We start from the raw sequence: 21,913 nt of genomic DNA on the forward strand, positions 1-21,913 counted from the left end.
TTCTCCGGCTTCCTCCACCTATAAAAAAAACTGGCTTCCATGACAATGTCATAGCCAGGAGTGTTGAAATTGGCGTACACCACCAACATTCAAACAATCAATTAATCGATTATTAAATGTGCTTTTTGAAAATGAAAATTAATGAAACATCTGAAATCAAAGACAAATATTTAATGGCAATCATTTTCTAACTATACGCAACTGTTTTGTGCCATTTTAAATGGTTTTCCCTTTTTGCTTTGTTCTGAAACTGAAGGTTTCAAAGTGATGATTGTAAAATATTCATAAGTTTTTTATTGTTAATACTATTTTCAGTAATAAACTAATCTGTTAACTTTGATTGTCATTGTCTTGGTCGTTTGTCGCGATATTTACGGTGAGGTTTGGTGTTTAACTATTGCATGATGAATTCCCATTTTACATCAGACAAAACTGGTAGTCAAATATATCCGGATACTTCAAGTTATCAATTTGTTAAAGGAGCATCAAATCCGTTGGATGTGTACTGATTGATACTTTAGTCTGTGATAACATGATTAATTCATTATTGATAATTGGGTTTGCACTAGCTTTCAGTAACTGTGAATACTCATACATCGGTGCCCTGTATCTGTGGTTTTTATGCCTTTTTTTCGTACGGATCTATTGAATTAAGACTTCTGAAACTGAATTGTACACTTGTTCTTATGTTGTGCTGTAACACCATTGTCCCATCTGGTTAGGGGAGTGTTGAGCGCTCACAAACATGTTTAACCCCACCTGTTAATGTGCCTGTCCCAAGTCAGGAATCTGTAATTCGGTGGCTGTCGTTGGTTCATGTCTGTCATATTCGTTTTTCGTAAATTGTATTGTTATAGATTAGGCAATCTGATCAAATTCAGATCCTGTGTCCAAGCTTTAAAAAAAGTTTGCTTACAAGGATCTGAAAACATTTTTCATATCGGTGCCATTTATGACTAAATGATTATATGTTATGGATTTTTCCCTTTGTTGAAAGCCGTGCGGTGAACTAGCATACTTGATTTTATCCACGTCATTCGAACTCTGGTGGATAATTGTCTTATTGGCAATCAAACCACGCCTCCTCACTCTACAATGGCAATAACAAAACAAACAATATTTTATAAGAAAATACCAATTTTTATTACAAACTTAAAAATATGTAGCAATATAAATGATGCAAGATTTAACAGTGAAAGGCCCTGTGAATATATCCGTTACTAATGGAACGTACTCGTGTTGAGGGGGCGGACAGAAGGCCGTACTCAATCCTATAATTCCACATCACTACAGGTCCTCCACCCTCTATCCCTAGCTCTCCTGTCCGCCCTCTCTGTATTGCACAATCTACATTTACTATATTGATTGTGGTGACAATTAAGGCCATGGAAATATACGATCTAACTGTCTAAAATAAAAGAAACAATTGCCTCTAGTCGCAGTTACTTCCCTTCTACAAAATTTTTAATTGAGTCTGCGTCTTATTAAAATTATTGCAATATCGCAACGGACATGTAAAGCGTAGCAGCGCAAGAGCAATTCCCTTCATAGCAGGGAAATAACTGTTAACGGAGGATGGAGGAAAGTTAAAATTAAAAAAAATGAATCTAATTTTTAAAACTTTTGTAAAAGCTGTAGTTAATAATATTCAGAATTATTCGAAACAACGAATACATTGATGATCAACTTGTTTAAGATAATTAATCGATCGTAAATTAAACTGTAAATTTAACGAGGGTAGATAAAAGTTCTTTCATCGTGTCCAGCACTTTCATTGAAATTAAAAATCATAAAATCCATGGCCTGACATTCTCTTAAGGATATACGCATATTTGTTGGCAAACAAATTAGTCGAAACAATCACTAAAATAGACAGTCTGGTTTCCAATTTCCCATAAAAAAAAACTTTGACGTCAAAGCTTTCTAGTGATAATGACAGTTTTCAAACGCATAAGTGAAGATGATCACGTAACGATTGTACCGAGCGGAAATAAAAATAGGCTGCAATTGTCCTAAACAAATATTTTTGGATTTTCTTCAATTAAGTGTAAAGACCCAATAATCATTGAAAATACGTCAGAGGGAGATAAAAAAATTACCGACAATGAGCTGAACCTGTATTATGTTTGTTGTGTATTGATTGAGAAAACTTAGTCACTTTGTATAATTTGTATCGTATTTCTTAAGCATGTGATATTTATGCGGAAATGTGCATCACCAGAGGTTTGTTTGAAAACCGGTAATTGTAGCAATTTATAAAACAGGCGATGCAGTGTCGAGACAGAAAATGTATAAGTTGATGAGGAGCTAAATTGTTTTTGTTTAGTTTGTGAAAATGACAAGGTCATTATCTTGTTTCTAAGTTAAAGCTAAGTAGTAAATTAGCAGAAAACCCACATCCCCGTCGTAAACGACTATCGTGCAATGAATATATCGAGTTTATGATTGTATTCGACAGTTTCGGAGTTTTCTTAAGTTCGAAACTAACGAATGTTCTTGCTAATTTGTATGCCAGAAATATCGCATTTCCATTACAAAAAAAAAAAAATTAAAAAAAATAAATAAATATTTACGAGAATTTAATTCTCTCTCATTATTATTCAACAAATATTTTATTAAATATCTTAAAATATGAAATACAAAAGATAACATTTAATAACGTATAAAAGTTTATACCACGCCATAATAACCATCGATAATATATGAACGTAGAAAGTTTACGAATATATATATATATATATATATATATATTTTTTTTTCTATATACAGCTATATATGAAACATAACATTCAAAAATAAAAAATAAAATTACTATTAAATTCATGTATTGAGACAAACTCTTAGACACTAAGACAGGTCTCAAACGTTGTAGTGACCTCTATAAACTCGTCACCTTTAAAGGATCTTGTAGACTTCATATAGGGACTCTCGTTATACATCAGTAAGTTTATTTAAGGGGGAAGTGTCAAAGGTCAACACAGTATTGTTTTACAAGGTGTGTCAACTTAAAAGTTAATAAATAGGACAGAAATGTATCATAGTTTTTTGTAAAATTTTTGTACAAGATTTTTAAACAGAACATTGGATTAGTTATGGGTTTGAATTCTTAAGACTATTTCGAGACAAAAGAAAATGACCAAATTGTCGAGTAATGTACTCAGGGGTCCGTCGTAAGGGTTCACTGTAGATGTTAAAGAAAGACATTAAACCACTATATACTACCCACGCATTTAGAATGCACAAATGAAGTTTTTTTTGTCAAAAATGTTACCGTAGTCTAGTTTCCAAATGTAGTACTAAAATTCTCCTGGTAACCGGTTTTCCATAACGTAATCTATAACTCGGGTACCACGCGGATTTTCAACAAGATCTACATTGGGAAATCGTACTTCTATTACCTTGGTATTTCAAGAAAAAAAACATGGACGTATGCATCTTTTGTGGCGGAGTAATAACAGAAGGTAACTCTATAACAACTACACTGAACCCTTGTAATATTGAATAACAAGATAAAAACAATATTTTGGCATGATAAATGTGGCCAACCAACACATGGTTTTGTAATTGGTATTTAAGGTTATATTAACCAGTTTATCAACTGATCAAATAAAATTCATGAATTTCTGGTGAAAATAACAAACCACAACCTAAGCATAGAAAAATAATCTCAGTTATTATCTAATACAAAAATATGATAAAATTCTCTTTGCTTTTAAAAAAATAAGATGAAAGACAAAACTGTAATCCTTATTATTGGGTCCTGATTAAAAAAAATGATAAATATGACTGTAATGGTTTGATATTTACAATCAAATCTAACCTAAATAAAGTCATAACCATGAACCATAGATAGAACCCCAAAAAATGTTCGACATAGTCTATTATATCCTATTGTTTATAAAACCGACAAAATCTAGTAACATATAGATCAAAAATAGTTTTCCAAATAGTTCCGATTGAACATGACAATAAAAATATAACCAATGTATTTGACATTTAACGTTATTGTTAGCGCACCTGTTCTCCAAATTCACTGCAAGGTCAACAGTCCATTAGTTTGCCAGAAGCATGTGTGGGTATTGACTTTGGTAAGACCCTGCACTCATGTTTAAACCTTCCAAAAAAGATTTTTGCTGCTCTGGTGAAACAGCATTTGACCCAACTGGCGACGGAAGATTTGTAGGGCCTGGCAGGAAATCGACCATGTTTCCGTATGGCTGTTGGTGATAGGGGGATGAGGGTGAAGACATTCCGAACGTATCATTGATATAAGCGGTAGGTGATCCAATATGAGGTGGTGAACCTAAAGGACCAATATGTTGGGGTGAATGTAATCGCTGTTGCTGTTGATGCTGTAACTGTTGTAAATGCTGATGCTGTAACTGAGACATGGCAATCCTCTGGTGTTGATCCAATAGAAATTCAGTTCGCGGATCACGTGGTGACAACGACCTTGGCCTTTGAGGCGAACATAACCCTGCATTACCTTTGGCTATCATGGCTGACTTTTGACGAAGGAAATTTCCAAACTCGGTAGGTGAAAGACGAGTTGGACGCTTGGCATTTGTCTTCAATTTTGTAGATCCAAATTTAGTGGCGGCAAACGTAGCAGCTGTAAAATATTGATGTCCGGAAGATTTTGCAGCAGGAGCATATTCTTGTTGAAATGGTGGATTTTGATGTGATGACAAGTCGGAGTTGAATAAAGCACTAGACGGTGACGTGGAGTTACTACCCGGCCACCCTGATGATGACGAAGGTGATGATGGTGAAAGTCCTCCCGGGGACAGACTGAGATTACTTAACGATGATGATAGCGAATCAATCGGCTTAAAGCATTGTGCCTCGGGATTAAAGCCTCTGTCTGACATCTGTATTTCTCGATCGGCTTTTTCTGTAATTTCTTCATCTCTTCGATCACTATGGAGAATTTTTACCGGTCCCTTTTCGCTTATTCTATAAGATACTTCTCCTGGGTCTATCCAGATTGTGAGTTCAGCTGGCAAATAAGATTTCACTTCATCCAAATTAAGTCCACAATCATATGTAGCATTTATCATAACGGGGTCTACATTTTCGCCATTGACACGGACGCAACGAAATCCGGATCCTTTAGTAGGTTTATCTGGGTACCAATGACCTTCAAACTTCTTTTTTAATCCAATTTCAAGAGCTTCGCCGAATAAGTTTACTCGTCTTCTTGGTAATTTGTTATACAAGTATGATATCACAAAGTTCAGCGCTACCGATACCTCTAAGTGCATGTCGATTTATCAATGTTTTAGATTCTATGTATCAAATCTCTAATAAATTTCTAATGAGATGGGTGTTGTTGAGTTCTTTATACCTGAAAACATTCAATAAAATCTAATTAGCAAACAAAACACATCGATGACTGTTAATGTAAACTAGGTTTTATTGAAATCAATCAAGATGAGAAAGAAAATATATATATGAGTATCTTGAGGGCTGGTCTTCATTTATGTATTTTTCATTTATTGGGGTCAGGTCATTTTTCTCTAACCTTTTTGCCGGATATTCTCTATCCTTTATATTTTAGACCCCCCATTTTTCTCTGCATGGTCTTTATCATTTTCCCGTTATTCTCTATTCGGTAGACCCCATTCGAGCCCTCAAAAAAGGCTAATTGTTACTGAAGACTATTAACTTGGGTTTGAGAACCAACAAAATATCATTGTATCAAACATTTAATTATATGAATAACAAGAGACTTTCGTTAAAACTTTTATAACTATGAATTAAAGTCAATACTTTTTTTTTCTTTAAAGTTATTTCATTATTCCTTAGATCAGACAGAATTATAAACTTCTTAATCTTATTTTTTTAGTCTTATTGGTGACGTTAGATATTTATTACTTTTTGCCCTGGTGGCTAGATGATCGACGGCGCGTTAATTCGTCTTAAATTTTCATTAGAACGAATGATCAGATAGTCTTATACATAGTACAAAACCTATTGAAGCATCGATTTTCAGCAATATGCTGCATTTGTATAAGGACAAGAAGAATTAATGATATGAACACATTTCTTTTCTGTTTTTTTATGCGATTTAAAGAAATCACAATCAATCAATCAACCATTTCAATTTCAATACGATGACGTTTTTTTAATATCTTTTAGTGACATAATCTTCAATTGTTTATAAGTGATAAAGAACGAAAATTCAGGTTACATATGTTATTCAAAGATATCAGTCCCCATAGTTTTTATTTTTATTTGTGGACATATATGCGGCATCAATTAGTTGCGAATCGTGCCGTCACCTTGATCGATTTACTATCATTAAAGCACAGGGTATCTTTTTCCACTCTATTTTATGTGCAACATGTTTTCGGATAAAAATATTTCCTTAATTGTAAAGAAGCTTTCAATCAGTCAATTCAATGATATCAGCAGAAGTCCAATCAATCTCGCGCTGTTCACGTGATTTCTATTCATTTCCGTTACCTTCTTTGAAAGAATGACAGCTAAAATCTATCGCAAGAAAATGGCTTCACAGATGTTCAAAAGGACTCTATTGATTTTGATACTACATGTTATCAGCCAAACTATATCAACAGATTGATTTATGTTTAAGAAAAGTCGATCTTGTTCTTGTTAAATTTTTACTTGGATTACACATTCAATAAAAGCAAATTAAAGTCCGACGGAAACGCAGAAATCCATATTTCATGCTAGACTGTAACTATAAAGTATCGCTAAAATGGGATGTGCCAATACACAATCCATTTTCATTAACCTTTCGCATGCCTGTTGATTTATGAGGTATGATATTACAAACATAATATTAATCCTACAGGCAAAGAATTATTTCCAAAAGAAAGAAAAATTATAGATCACATGATTAGAGGAGCTTGATACTGGTGCGTACCGACGATGTATAAAAAATAATTTATAAAATATGATGAATTACAACGAACCGTCTGAAACATTCTATATGTTAAATTCCGTATGCATGAGACAATAGTTCAAACACCTTCCATTGTTACATATAATTTTTTAAAATTAATGTCTCGTCGACTATAAATATTTTTTTACCTAAAAGAACATGTCTGGTAAAATGGAGCTAACGTTTCTAACAAAAACGATCATAAAGCAAGATTTAAAAGATATGTAGAAAGATACTTATATTTTTTTTAACACATCAAAAGTGAGAATATTTTATAACCTAAAACACCTTAATTATGACTGAACTTGGTCTCTAGTCTATTACACAAAATTGTTCATAGGTAAAAGTGCATGTCTCTAATGAAAAATTGCTTTTTCAATATACATTTATGGATGTCGAGAGAGTCATTATGGGATGAATCCAAGATACATGGATTAAAAAGATCTGTCCCTTTTTGCATTTCTGTTCCCTTGCGTGTTTTGTAATAAAAATGTCGTATATTTTATTCATTTTATTTTAACACATTTGAGATTGAAAGTGTTATAATGCCTATAGTTCTCCGATTTTATAACCATGCAGCTTGTACGGATATTGTGCAGATTGATAGAAATAAATGGAAATGTGAGACAAAGGTCAATAAGCAGTAACCCATTAACACGAAAAAAAATGCATTCATGACGCATAGTTTGCCGTTTTTTACCTCTTAAATTGGTAGCTGTGTTTTTATGTGTATTTTTGTGTGCCGCTTATATGACTTACATGTACTTTGGCACACAGATATTTTATTTTTATTGTAAAAATCAGTAAAAATCTTATAAAGATAACTGAATTGTAAAATGTTCAAGATTATACTTCAAATTCCTTAAAACATGTAGAAATCTAAAAATAGATCATCTAATTTAAAATTATTTACGGTTTTGGTTAACAGTTTTTTAAACCGTTAATGTGATGTAAATAATAGCAACTGTTAATTATAACAAACAAGTTTGAAAAGGAAGATGACATATATCAGTAAGAAAATATCTTATTTAGTTGCTTGATATGTATAAAGATCAAGATTATATTTAAAATTCCTCAAAGCATGTTGAAATTTAAAAATAGATAAGTTAAGTTGAAGCTAATTAAAGTTTAGGTCAGATACAGCTTTCTAAAGCATTACTGTGATGTTTCGTGAAATATTATATGTTTCAGATTATATGTTTGTCAACCAGAAATGCATGGTTCTTTGTTTATTAATGAGAAGGATTACTGATCGTTTGCTTGTACATAGTCTGTCATATTAGTATTCCGCTCTCTGATAAATAGTTATTCTCTGAACGAAGTTCCTGTCAAAACCAGGCATTGGTATTGATTTTGTTCTCAGGACTTGACGGAACCGTAGAATTTTGTCATGCAGTTGGAGAATTTGTCTATATACAGAAGCTAAACTATCTTTAATTTTGATATTCTAAATTTCCGGGTCATATAAAGGCTAGAATGAAGGATATCTGTACATAGACGTATCTATTCTTTCAATTAAACTTTCCATCGTAAGAAAAAAAAAATATATTCAATAATTCAAAATAAAAAAAAACATTCCTTTCCTGGCAATTTCTACAGTATAACAAACAAACCATTGCGAATAGTGTTAGACACTTCTGCAATAATTAAATGCCCTTTAACAAGCACAAAATTACACTTTGCCACAAAATTCCATTAATAATCATACGCTTTACAGAACACTATTAATTAGAATCAAGATATTAACCTTTTCTAATGACATCGCCTACAAAATTTCACATAAATAGTTATATTCTCTTTCAGAGCGACTAGTAATAAAGACAATTTACAGAAAATCAATGCGACAGGGATTTACTTGTTTAATACACTGATAACCCTATAACTATACACCCACGATTCATCACGGCTCAATTACCAGAGAAGAAAACAAATCAGTTTTTTTTCGAATGAAAACAATAATATATTTTTACGCAATCTCGTTTGTTTCGAGACCTTGGAACATGCAGCATTATGCTTGGCGTAATTTAGTGTTAATTTTAATTGCCAGAAACATTCCTTTTTACACAACTCTGGCATTTATTCAATGTAATTGATTGTTTCTTAATTTGTAGAATTGTGTTGTTGTTGTAAATATCATAAGTTCAACATGTTGACCATATAGTTTCTGCCAGTTTTATTGTAGTATGTAAGGACACATTAAACATGGGGAAACAATTCATGACAAGTGTTTTTTTTACAACTTGAAAAAATGTATGATTTACAGTGATATCGATATCATTAAAATATCTGTCTAGTCCTGACTTAAGTCATTTATTCGATCGCACAAATGTGACCAGGAAAACGTGGTTACCTACAATATAAGTAATTTTCGCCTTGAAGTTCTTAAAATTGCGTTTAATCATAAACCACAACGTCTTTTGAATTACTGCGTCTTAGGCTTTTTTTGTAATAAAGTAATAAATTATTAAAAAAACACTTTCATTTCTTCTTTAGGAACACGTGTCACATATTGATGAGGACTAAAATAGCATATTAATATAAAAACAAATCTTATTTAAACTAGTTACCTACATTAGCATTGAAAGTAACAACATTAATAAATGTATTGATCAATTTATTCTTAATGTACTTGTACCGATTTAATTACATGTACTTGTATCACGGCACTGTGTATGAAAAATCTGGCAAGTTTTCAAACTGATAAGGCGAAAATTAGTGTTAATTTCGTCCGCCGTGAAATTAAGTTGTAATGTACTTTAAATGTACATGAATTTGAAGGTGAATTTCTAGTCATGGTGTGTTCGGAAATATGGTTTAAAACGTTACATTTTCCATGTATCTTGATGAAGAAGTACATTTTTTTTTAAATCTAGATTTTCGACCATAACGGGAAAGAGTCTGTAATGAAACGCAAATAATATTTACTGTCTGCACGCGAAATGTCCGGAAATGATCGCAACTGCTGCGAAATTTCTGTTGCCTGACAATGCCACAGTCGATAAATAATTTCCTTCGTGTATTTATTTCAAAAGACAATTATTGACAATATAATGGATAAAAAAAACCCAGGACTTTCGTCAAAAACGTTTTACCAAAGAACATTGTAAAGAAGGATTTTCAAACAATGCTTCCAGTCAGATGTTTTAATCGTATCAACTTTAATTTGCATAATGGAAAAAGGAAAAGCTGCATTGTATTAATTCATGACTCTTAACTAAATCCGTTTGCATACTCCAACCAGAGAGGAGCGTTTATTTACAGTTCTTAACTTAAAGTCTCAGCGAAACACTAACTCCGTACAAAAGCTTACACCGCACTGTTAGTTTTATTAGACTATCCGTTACACATAGTTGAGCGGAATTATTTTCAGGTTATCGATAACGTCATGTGTGCATTTAAGAACCACACATTCGTGTGATTGTTTTTTGTTTACACCACTTGGTCGATACCCATGCTGCTAGATGTCTATTGGTCCCCTAAAACATATAGGACTAAAATAAAACAAATACTTGTGTTTAGGACCTACTACAAACCTTATTGTTTATGCCTCGTCATGCCTACCGGTAATTTTTTAATGGCACTTTCGGAAGGGAATTGCAGGTTAACTCATTCAATTGCCCTCATATACAAACGATAAAACAATTGAGTCAAATGAAAACAAAATTCATACCTACCTACTTTGTTTTTTATATATTTGTTTTTTGGCCTTACCGCGCAGTGGTCAATGATTCGGTACAGAAATGTTTTTTGGCCTTACCGCGCAGTAGTCAATGATTCGGTACAGATATGTTTTTTTTGCCTTTTCGCGCAGTAGTCAATGATTCGGTACAGATATGTGTTTGGCCTTACCGCGCAATAGTCAATGATTCGGTACAGATATGTTTTTTGGTCTTACAGCGCAGTAGTCAATGATTCGGTACAGATATGTTTTAAAACATACATTTTGCCTGGGACTAACACATTATATATTGGTTCGAGATTGTGATAAATCCATGGTTGATGAACTTATAAATTTTACCCAATGATTAGAACTCTCTAATGCAAAATTGACCTTAATAAGTCTTGGGCTATAATTCTTTAAAGATACTTGTCGATAAAAAAATAAGCTTTCCGGGTATTATTCCATGTTTGACTTTCCTGACACGAGCTTTTTTGAAAGCAACCTATTATATTTTGTTTGTCTTTATTTCTTACCCTTTCCTTTATTCCATTTCTTTATTTTTCCTTTTCCTTAGATGTTATTTCAATCAATTTTCTATTAGGCATATCGTAAGCTCACGACTATTATAAAAAAAAGCATACATAAATGTACACGGAAAAAACAACTTAATGAGAAAACATGCATTTTTGTGATTTTCCAATTATCTTATTTGTTCGGTTCGTGATCCTTGAATTCAAATGAAAAGGGAAGGTTGAACCAAAATAACCTGCTTTCTATCAATGTGAACGAGATAAATATAGCGATACACCTGAAGATTGTATCTGACATGTAAGACACACCTGTCAGAATAGGTTAATATATATAAGTAATTACAATTATGAAATGATAAACACGAAAATATGAAAATAAACATATATATAGAAACACGTTTTCCACTTTTATAGGTTAATAATTCATAATGACCTTGAGCGTTTACACCTGAGATATTTAGAATAGAGATATTAATTTAGGGTTTTTAAAGGAGTTTTGAGAAAAATAATTTACAATTATATTAACTTTAAAATAGAAGCTTAGTTGAAACAAAGTGAAGAACCTGTTTAAAGACTGGCCTTTCAATTTCAAAGATGAATTTAAGTCACAAATATGACAGCTGTTTTATCATACGTTTGATGTGTTTGAGCTTTTGATTTCGCCATTTGATAAGGGACTTTCCGTTTTGAGTTTTCTTGGAGTTTGGTACTTTTGTTATTTTATTTTTTACGTCCTTTATTTCTTTCTTCTTCATACAATCTTGGGACTTTACTACTAGGTATACATACTTTTGTATAAACAATTAATGGCATATATTTTCATTATCACATATATATTAACAGTAAGTTTTTTGTGTTGTTTGTCGTTAAAATGTCTAGTGATAGTCGGATTTGTTTTGTTCTTTAGATTTTGGGATATTTCGGAGTTGTCTACAGCAACTTCTACACTAGTCCAATATGCTCACTTTTGAAGACCAACAAATATTAGCATGTAAACTATTAATTGTCATTATTATGTATGAAATATTTGCTACTGGATATTCAGCAAACATCAATCAATAAATCATCGAAAGCTATATTGAACTTTCGCCAATATGTAATGTAAATAAGAAAAGATAGAGATAAGAAAGGAAGTTAGTCCTATATTGAAACAAATTCCAAATATCAGTTTGGTTGCTTTCGTTTTCAGTATTTTCGAATGTCTATTTCCATCCTGAAATTCGTAAGAACTAACTAGAAAATGACGTCATTTCTTTACATGAATTGTTCATCTATTTCTGCAGGGACTATTGTAACTTCCTCACCGTATTCGGAAAGGTTGAGAGCGTATACATCAAACGTCAAAGGGGGCCTATTTCAGTACTTCCGGGAGAACATTTGCATGTAAATTAAAATGGCTTCAGGCAATATATCCGAATTGTCAGACAAGGAAATTATACTGTTGGTTTGTGATTAAATCCATACAAAAGTTTTAATTAAACTTTTAGATAAGACGAAATGGATAGTCACTTTCTCATTTCGCTCGTGATTGACTGCGAGATCCGTAAAACTCGATTTTCATCAACAAAAACTATGTTTCTGAGAGTGTTATCGTGTACCAGGGATGTTATAGTCTTAATTCTTACATGCAAAGTCTTGTAGCTTTTTGAGATCATTATGCAAAACAGACTTATGCGTTAAATCTTCTGTGTATTAAAGTCGGAATACCAATACACATAAACGCCTTAGGGTAAAGGTTGAAACATTGAAAATGTAAAAACTAGTAAATGTTATGCTTAATTACACCAGACTTGTCACAAAAACTTCAAACATAATATGTGTCAAATTATATGTACACACTTGCTATAACGTAAGCATCTATTGTAAAAAATAAGTGAATAGATTCGTAATTCTTTACAGAATAGAAAACTATGGACATAACATGCAGCAAATGAGAAGCAATACACATGTGTAGATTGTCAATTATGTCTTCCATTTTACCATTAAAAATCAACTGTGATTTAACTACTCGTTGTATATCTAATTGTACATATGAATTAAAGGAGGAGATAGCAATACAACGACATAAATACACAAAATAATTCTAGAAGGCATCATACAGTCTTCAACAATAGACAGATGATGTTTATGGATACAATATTTCAAGCCTCAATCGTCCAGAGTCTAAAATATGTAGTTTTCTTGAAACAGGAGCATAAATGTATTAAAAAAAGATTTGTCGTCAATAAAGAAAAAAAAAGAAGCGATTATCGAATTTATAAAGTAAATGTAAATGTCACATCTGGATGTCGATTTATTATTAAGATACTTAACCGGTTAAGTGCACTTTCCAAAATGATTTCTAATAAAATGGATTTTATAATGCATTATTTGGCTCTGATAATTGTTTTAAGTGAAAAATGAATATTTACCATCTAAAAAGGGAACATTAGCAACCGTTAAGCCGCGAACAGTATCGTGTATTGCTCCTTATATACATGTATCCATGATTGTACATGTATTCATTGTACAAGTATTTTTTATGTATCAGTATCAGTAAGGCATCAATTGTGTTTCGAAGTAGTGAAACTGACATGAAATTGGACATTAGACAATTCTTAATCAGTGTTCTATTAATTGGCAGGATGATAATCGATGTATAAAAACAACAAATAACATTCCAGATAAAAAAACGCAGAAAGTTATACATACATCAGATAAGAATTCACTGTTACTGCAGCAAGAGTATGCAACATAAGGAGATACTGAAGATAAAAATAGCCTCATGACGTCTGCAACTACGTAACCGAGAATTCGAACTTACAAACCCCCATTCTCTCGAGAATAAATGTTTACATGTTTAAAATATTTTAGTTGATAAAAAAATTCAATACGACTTTAATGACTAATTTTATATCCATTATGTATATTCATCATTTAATTTACACTTTAAATGTTTCTAAACGATATTTTGAAGTTTGTGAGTTTGCCAGACGATAAAACATATGGTAAATCTGTTGATATGTTTATGGTTTAACTAGGAAGATTTGACGTTGAAAAATCAATGTTACCAACTTACCTTTATAAAAATTGTAAAATGTATCCAATATCAAACTGTGTTTTTACTGTCAACTATTCATCATGGAAAATATAAAAATAATGTAATATAGTCCTTGTGTACATTCAGTAATATGTGTTCGTGCTATCTAATAGAAGTTCTGTACGTTGTTATACTATAAATACTCTCTTCATGCATATTCATTTTAAGCTCATACAATATTCATATCACGATTTTCGATTGAAGACTTTGCCTTTACAGACGACCAATCGCTCGAGGGCTTTTCCAAAAACTCTCGTCTGCTATGTTCTGGAATATTTGACAAATCAAGAGAAATCCCGAAAAAATGCTTACGGAATAGTGTGGGAATTACACATTGATTTTCATTCAGTATTTACGGACGACCTCTAACCTTTTCGATTTTGCGCATAACTATTTGCGTCAGCTGTTCGCTAGTATTGATAAACTAGCGAATTATTTATGACGTGCTTGATATTGATGTTGGTTTTATCAATCTATTGAATATTTCAGTTAAAATACTTTTTAACACAGAAACATCTGTTCAAATGATTTTCCCTTATCTAAGCATTTTCCTTGAACTAACGAGAAAATAGATAATTATTTGAAGAGTAGATTATAAATAAAAGTAGACTGAATGTTCTCAGTATGTCGATTAATATTTATCAAATTATATAAATTCTGCTGGACACGAATTTTAGAATTTTTAAATAATTTTTACTTGTAATATACAAAGAAGTTCCATATTAATGTATTATACATATTTCTAATGCCATTCACATAGCGGATCATGGCAAAAATAGGGTTTGTTAAAAAAGTTTTAAAACAATTTAAATATCTTAATTATAGATATATTAATTAGTGCTCACCCTTTTTTTTTGGTTGAAATATCCAATACACAATGTCATGTAAAAATACTAATCAACGAATAAAATATACATCATGTTTTCCCCAAATATTGATACAAAGTAATCATCATTTGCATGCAATTAGTAATAACTAATGCGAATGATGGTCAAATTCAATTGCTTCATAGAGTATTAGACTGAATAAACATCTCTTTGATTCCAATTTATAAAGTAAGGAGATGTGGTATGATTGCCAATGAGATAACTATCCACCAGGGACCAAAGGACATGGATGTAAACAACGATAGGTCAACATACGTCCTTCAACAGTAGAAAACACACATATCGTAAAGTAAGGTATAACCTACCCGGCATGATAAATTGTGAATCAATTTAAAAGAGAAAATCAGCAACCTGGTGTATGCTAAAACAATAATGCATGGCAGACAGCAACCAACGACAACTATTAGAGTACATGCTCCTGGCTTGCGACTGCCTCGGTGGTCTCGGGGTTGCATGTTCGCCTCGAGTGCAGGAGGTCGTGGGTTCGAACACCGGCCGGGTTAAACCAAAGACTTTACAATTGCTCTTTGCTGCTTTACCGCTAAGCACACTGCATTAAGGAGTAAGAGCAAATACTGGTAGGCTCGGAGTCCGAAAAATGTGCCCGGGTAAGGTTACATGTCTTCCTGTTACCTTGTGAATTAGCACGTTAAAAATCCGGCTTAGCGTGTCGGTCTAGTACAAAGCAACGTTAAATTTCATATTACATTAACATGTTCAGGTCCTGAATATGCATTTAATTTGCCGCTGGACGTTAAGCAGCTATCCGTAATCATCATCATCCTGGCTTGCGACAGACACACAAAGAATGTGTCGGGGAAAAAAATGTTTGTGACCGCTCAACCTCACCCCTAACCTGAGACAGTGTATTGTGTAACAGCACAACGCAAAAACGATGTGTTTTTATCAGATGAAAAGGGCTTAAATTATCTCATCAAACTGACGTACAGGTTTTATTCAGGCGCAGATCCAAATTTATTTATACGGTCGGATTCTAGCGGTTGCACATTTCGTCAATATAAAAATGATCTGAAAAGTAAAGTTTCGAAAAAAAAAGTGCGTTGAGTCGGCATTTTTGCTAGCTAAAGAATACGATCCAGTCACCCCCTCTCCGCGTGAAGAGGAGGGGACTGGATCGTACATGTAACCCTTGGCTAGCGAAGATGAGACCCCGGATATCCTCTCAGGATTCGCATTTGATATTGAAACTTTTTATTTGTTGATATTTACCTGGAATCCTGATGAAATATTTTCGATTTTGCAAGCTTCAATTCAAATATAACGACGCTATATTCGGACTGGAAGTCCGCTTACGGTATTGAGAATATTGTGTCAGGATCCCAGACTATTGTTGATATGCATTTCCAGCTGTTTTAAGAATTAGATATGTAATAGCTTTAAGATTAATTTTATCACTGACATTAACAGTAGCAAACCTTAGTTGCACCTTATACTTCATTTATATACTTTTTTATTTACATATTTCTTAAATGTTTCATAATTATGTGTATATGTATGCATGCTTTCTCTGTAATTATGTAAAGTATTTAGTTTTGGCAAGGGTTAATGATAATTTTGGTCAAGTGTTGTTGTTGTCAACACGTGCATCTGGCTACGATAATGTGTCTTAAACATAAAAAGCTAACACGTCTTAACATACGAAACAAACATAATGGTACTTGTTACAATTACATGTCTTAAACCACAACAAAAATAAAGTGGTTTGAAAACAGATATTAATAGCAAAAATAGTTAAGCGGTTTCCCTCAGCTCAAAATGGTTTTATAACGGAACATGTTTTTTTTTTTTTTCACTTTGTTTCGATTTGAGGGATTTGGCATCAATAAAGTGGTATTGGTATTTTTATTTTTTGTATTTATTTATACAAGTGCTTTCCTCCTTTTTAGTGATATCTATAAATGCTCTACGAAGATAAATTAATAAATACCATTCATGGTATTGATTCTATAAATATATATAGACATGAATAAAGTATTGTTTTATCAATAAGGTTTTTATGTGATTCTTGTTTAGTTCTACAGTCAAGGAAGATTTAGGTGTAGGAGGGACACATAAATACTTAAGAAATAGTTATTTAATTGTATGCCCTATGATTAATTAATAAGGCCTCGTATTTGTCACTAACTTTACACCAAGTGTAACGAGGTATAAAAATTCACAAATATAATACATATCCATGTTAAAGTGAGCATATAGATACCCCATATCCTTTGTTTTTCTATTATAGAATATCATTTTAAAGAATAATTTCTATTCTAATAGGAACTTTCAAAACTTCTTTTACTTCGAAGCGGACATATAAGACACACTAGAAGGGCAGCCATTTCGAAGTGACGATAAAAGACAAACGTTCTGAAAACTAACCGTTGTCAAGAGAAATTAGACTTTTCGGGAACATTCCAAAAACAGCGATCATTTACTGGGAATCCGATTCATGAACATAACTGCGCGTACTGCATATCTGAAAATATTCAAGCTAACAATACCGGGATAAAGCATGTAGCCGCGACTGTTTAGTGCCCATTCGCGAATATTACAGAAGAATTATTATGCAAGTGTACCAAGTGTACAAATATACATATAAACTTATTAACTGGATGATTGTATAATTTCTTAGCGAGCGTCACCAACTGATGTTGCAATTTTAATTGTGACGTCCCGCACGTGCACCGTATGTTTTATTGGAATAGAAAAAAAACCAGATGATTTTGTAAGCAAATCGAAAGAAGAACGTCATACTGGAATCTGTTTTTAACAAGCGAAAATTGGCATTTGTTTCGCCTTGCTACGTTCATAAATGATTTTCCAGTAGTCGAAGGAACATGGACCCTCTTTGTCACCATACTATATAAAATAATGAGATTTGGTATGATTGCAAATGAGACAGCTATCCAACCGAGTCATGTGGAAGCGGATTTAAGCAACTATATGTCACCATACGGCCTTGAATAATGAATTGGGGCAGGTTCTAATACATATAGAATGTTGAGGGTTTGAACATGTTTGTGAGCGATCAATACACCCCTAACCTAGTATTTTTAATAAAAAGGCAGATTGCCAATATTATTGGACAATGCACGAATTTTACTAGGTATATACGATTCGAAACGAAATGGTAATTTCAATTTAAACTTAAAAGGAACTGTTTAAAATTCTAGAACATCGCAGTTTTTGGCCGGGTTCGTGTTGCTTAGTCTGTGTTCAAGTTCCGTATGAATAAGCGGATATGTGGGTGTACGTCAAAGAGATAGCAACCTTCCGAGAGAAAAAAACAACATCTAGTGTACTATTTTGTGGACTGTTGTTTGTCCTTCCGATTTTGTATTTCCTTCTTCAATGGTGTTTTCTCTCATTCTTTGGCTTGTGGTTTTAAATGCTCCCTTTGTATCTTCATCCTTTTAAGCACAGGGTTGACTTTCACCCCTTCCCTTTTACAAAATTTAGAAAACTCTTTTTTATAACCAATCAGTATTAAATGAATCTTTGCTACTCACACTTGATACAGGACTTTTTTTAGATGACTGTTTAATTTTTCACTTGGAATAGGTCCTACGTGTACATGTTTAATTTTCACCTGCAATGGGTACTACGTGTACATGTTTAATTTTTCACTTGCAATAGGTCGTACGTGTACATGTTTAATTTTCACCTGCAATGGGTCCTACGTGTACATGTTTAATTTTTTACCTGCAATAGGTCCTACGTGTACATGTTTAATTTTTCACATGCAATAGGTCCTACGTGTACATGTTTAATTTTCACCTGCAATGGGTCCTACATGTTTAATTTTCACCCGCAATGGGTCTTACGTGTACATGTTTAATTTTCACCTGCAATGGGTCCTACGTGTACATGTTTGATTTTCACTTGCAATAGGTCTTACGTGTACATGTTTAATTTTCACCTGCAATGGGTCCTACGTGTACATGTTTAATTTTTCATATGCAATAGGTCCTACGTGTACATGTTTAATTTTTCACTTGCAATATGTCCTACGTGTACATGTTAAATTTTCACCTGCAATGAGTCCTACATGTTTAATTTTCACCTGCAATGGGTCTTACGTGTACATGTATAGTTTTAACTCGCAATGGGTTTTACGTGTACATGTTTAATTTTCACCTGCAATGGGTCCTACGTGTACATGTTTTATTTTTCGCCTTCAATGGGTCCTACCATGTGTAATTTTCACTGCAATGGGTCCTACGTGTACATGTTTAATTTTTCACTTGCAACAGGTCCTACGTGTACAAGTTTATTTTTCACCTGCAATGGGTCCTACATGTTTAATGTTCACCTGAAATGGGTCTTACGTGTTCATGTATAGTTTTAAACCACAATGGGTCTTACATGTACGTGTACATGTATAGTTTTCACAGACAATGGGTCTTACGTGTACATGATTAATTTTCAACTTCAATGGGTCTACCATGTTTGATTTTCACCTGCAATGGGTCCTATGTGTACATGTTTTATTTTTTTAACCTCAATGGGTCCTACCATGTTTGATTTTTACCTGCAATTAGTCCTACGTGTACATGTTTTATTTTTCACCTTCAATGGGCCCTACCATGTTTAATTTTTACATACAATGGGTCCTACGTGTACATGTTTAATTTTCATCTGCAATGGATCTTTCGTGTAAATGTTTAATTTTCACCGGCAATGAGCTCTACGTGTAAAGGTTAAATTCAAACCTTCAATGGGTACTGCGTGTACATGTTTAATTTTCACCTGCAACTTATCTTACGTGTACATGTATAATTTTCACTTGCAATAAGTTCTACATATACATGGTTAATTTTCACCTGCAATGGGTCCTACGTCTACATGTAATATTTTCACTTGCAATGGGCCCTACGTATACATAATCAATTTTCACCAGCACTGGGTCCTATGTGTACATGTTTAATTTTCACCTGCAATGGTTCTTAAGGTACATGTTTAATTTTCACCTGCAATTGGTCCTATGTGTACATGTTTAATTTCCACCTGCAATGGGTCCTATGGTAAATGTTTAATTTTCACCTTCAATGGGTCCTATGGTACATGTTTAATGTTCACCTTCAATGGGTCCTATGGTACATGTTTAATGTTCACCTTCAATGGGTCCTATGGTAAATGTTTAATGTTCACCTTCAATGGGTCCTATGGTAAATGTTTAATGTTCACCTTCAATGGGTCCTATGGTACATGTTTAATGTTCACCTTCAATGGGTCCTATGGTACATGTTTAATGTTCACCTTCAATGGGTCCTATGGTACATGTTTAATGTTCACCTTCAATGGGTCCTACGGTACATGTTTAACGTTCACCTTCAATGGGTCCTATGGTACATGTTTAATGTTCACCTTCAGTGGGTCCTATGGTACATGTTTAATGTTCACCTTCAATGGGTCCTATGGTACATGTTTAATTTTCACCTTCAATGGGTCCTATGGTAAATGTTTAATGTTCACCTTCAATGGGTCCTATGGTACATGTTTAATGTTCACCTTCAATGGGTCCTATGGTACATGTTTAATGTTCACCTTCAATGGGTCCTATGGTACATGTTTAATTTTCACCTTCAATGGGTCCTATGGTACATGTTTAATGTTCACCTTCAATGGGTCCTATGGTACATGTTTAATTTTCACCTTCAATGGGTCCTATGGTAAATGTTTAATGTTCACCTTCAATGGGTCCTATGGTTCATGTTTAATGTTCACCTTCAATGGGTCCTACGTGTACATTCAATGACACTTATAATGTTTGTTTACATGTAATAACTAAAAAAAAATGACTGTTCAATGTTTTTTGACAAATTTTACATGACAATTAATATGCAAACTATTTTAAAGTTCGTATAAAATTTTGTCACCAGAAAGCATAAATAATGCCACTTCGACTTCACACTGGGCTTTGAAAATAATGTGCAATGTCCATTGACAAGTATTACAGGAAAATCAAAATGCTAATCAATTTTTACATTCGTATAACATATGTCTAGATGAAGGATGGTCGAAGCAAACTTACTGCCAATTGCACTTTACATTGGGCTTTGACGTGACTGTTTAATGTCCATTTACATGTATTACAGAAAAATCGATATGCTAACAAATTTTAAAGTTTGTATAGAATTAAAATCTAGAGGAAGGATGGTCGAAGCAAATTTACTGATAATTGCACTTTACATTGGGCTTTGGCGTGACTGTTTAATGGCCATTGACAAGTATTACAGGAAAATCGATATGCCAACAAGTTTTAAAACTCGTATAACATAAAGTCAAGAAGAAGGATTGTCGAAGCAAACGTTCTGTCACCTGTACTTTACATTGGGCTTTGACGTGAACTTTTAATGTCCATTGACAAATATTACATGAAAATTAATATGCCAACCAATTTTAAAATTCGTGTGAAATATGGTCTATAGAAGGATTGTCCAAGTAAACTTACTGCCAATTGTACTATACACACTGTTTATAATTTTCATCTGTGATGGGTCCTTTATTCAATGACACTAGATATACAAAATGACATGTTAAGAAAAAAACTCCTATATGTATTATTCATAAAGTTTTACAAATGATGTAACGACAACCTTATATCATTGTACTGAATGAGATCACGTGTTTGCTTACCTGGAGAGTTTTTGTAGTGTTTTGTCGTATCGACATTACCATTCTATATATAAAATGTAAATTACGGATGTCTTATAACACATACAGGGGAAACCCAGGAATGTGAAGAACCAGGTACTTCTTGATATTTGTTTTTGCTAGTGTTGATGAAGTAATGAATTATGAGCAATCTAATATATCCGTGTATGTGTATACGTACTA

At 33.0% G+C, this 21,913-nt stretch overlaps 1 protein-coding gene across 1 annotated transcript; it reads right to left on the reverse strand.

Annotated features, from left to right (window-relative positions):
• Positions 1–1,119: 1,119 nt before the first annotated feature.
• On the reverse strand, positions 1,120–14,319 carry LOC127709671 (protein Tob1-like). The gene is made up of 2 exons (XM_052215303.1): positions 14,160–14,319; positions 1,120–5,347 (listed from the first exon to the last, which is right to left on the reverse strand). Exon 2 carries the CDS (start codon positions 5,262–5,264, stop codon positions 4,053–4,055), a length of 1,212 nt encoding a protein of 403 aa, XP_052071263.1. The 5' UTR covers positions 5,265–5,347; positions 14,160–14,319; the 3' UTR covers positions 1,120–4,052.
• Between the last annotated feature and the right edge of the window lie 7,594 nt (positions 14,320–21,913).

Source organism: Mytilus californianus, unplaced genomic scaffold (assembly GCF_021869535.1).
Source record: "Mytilus californianus isolate M0D057914Y unplaced genomic scaffold, xbMytCali1.0.p SCAF_7, whole genome shotgun sequence".
NCBI lineage: Eukaryota > Metazoa > Mollusca > Bivalvia > Mytilida > Mytilidae > Mytilus > Mytilus californianus.

Coding starts and splice junctions, on each gene's coding strand:
- LOC127709671 (XM_052215303.1), bottom strand. CDS start 5,264: ATGCACTTAGAGGTATCGGTAGCGCTGAACTTTGTGATATCATACTTG.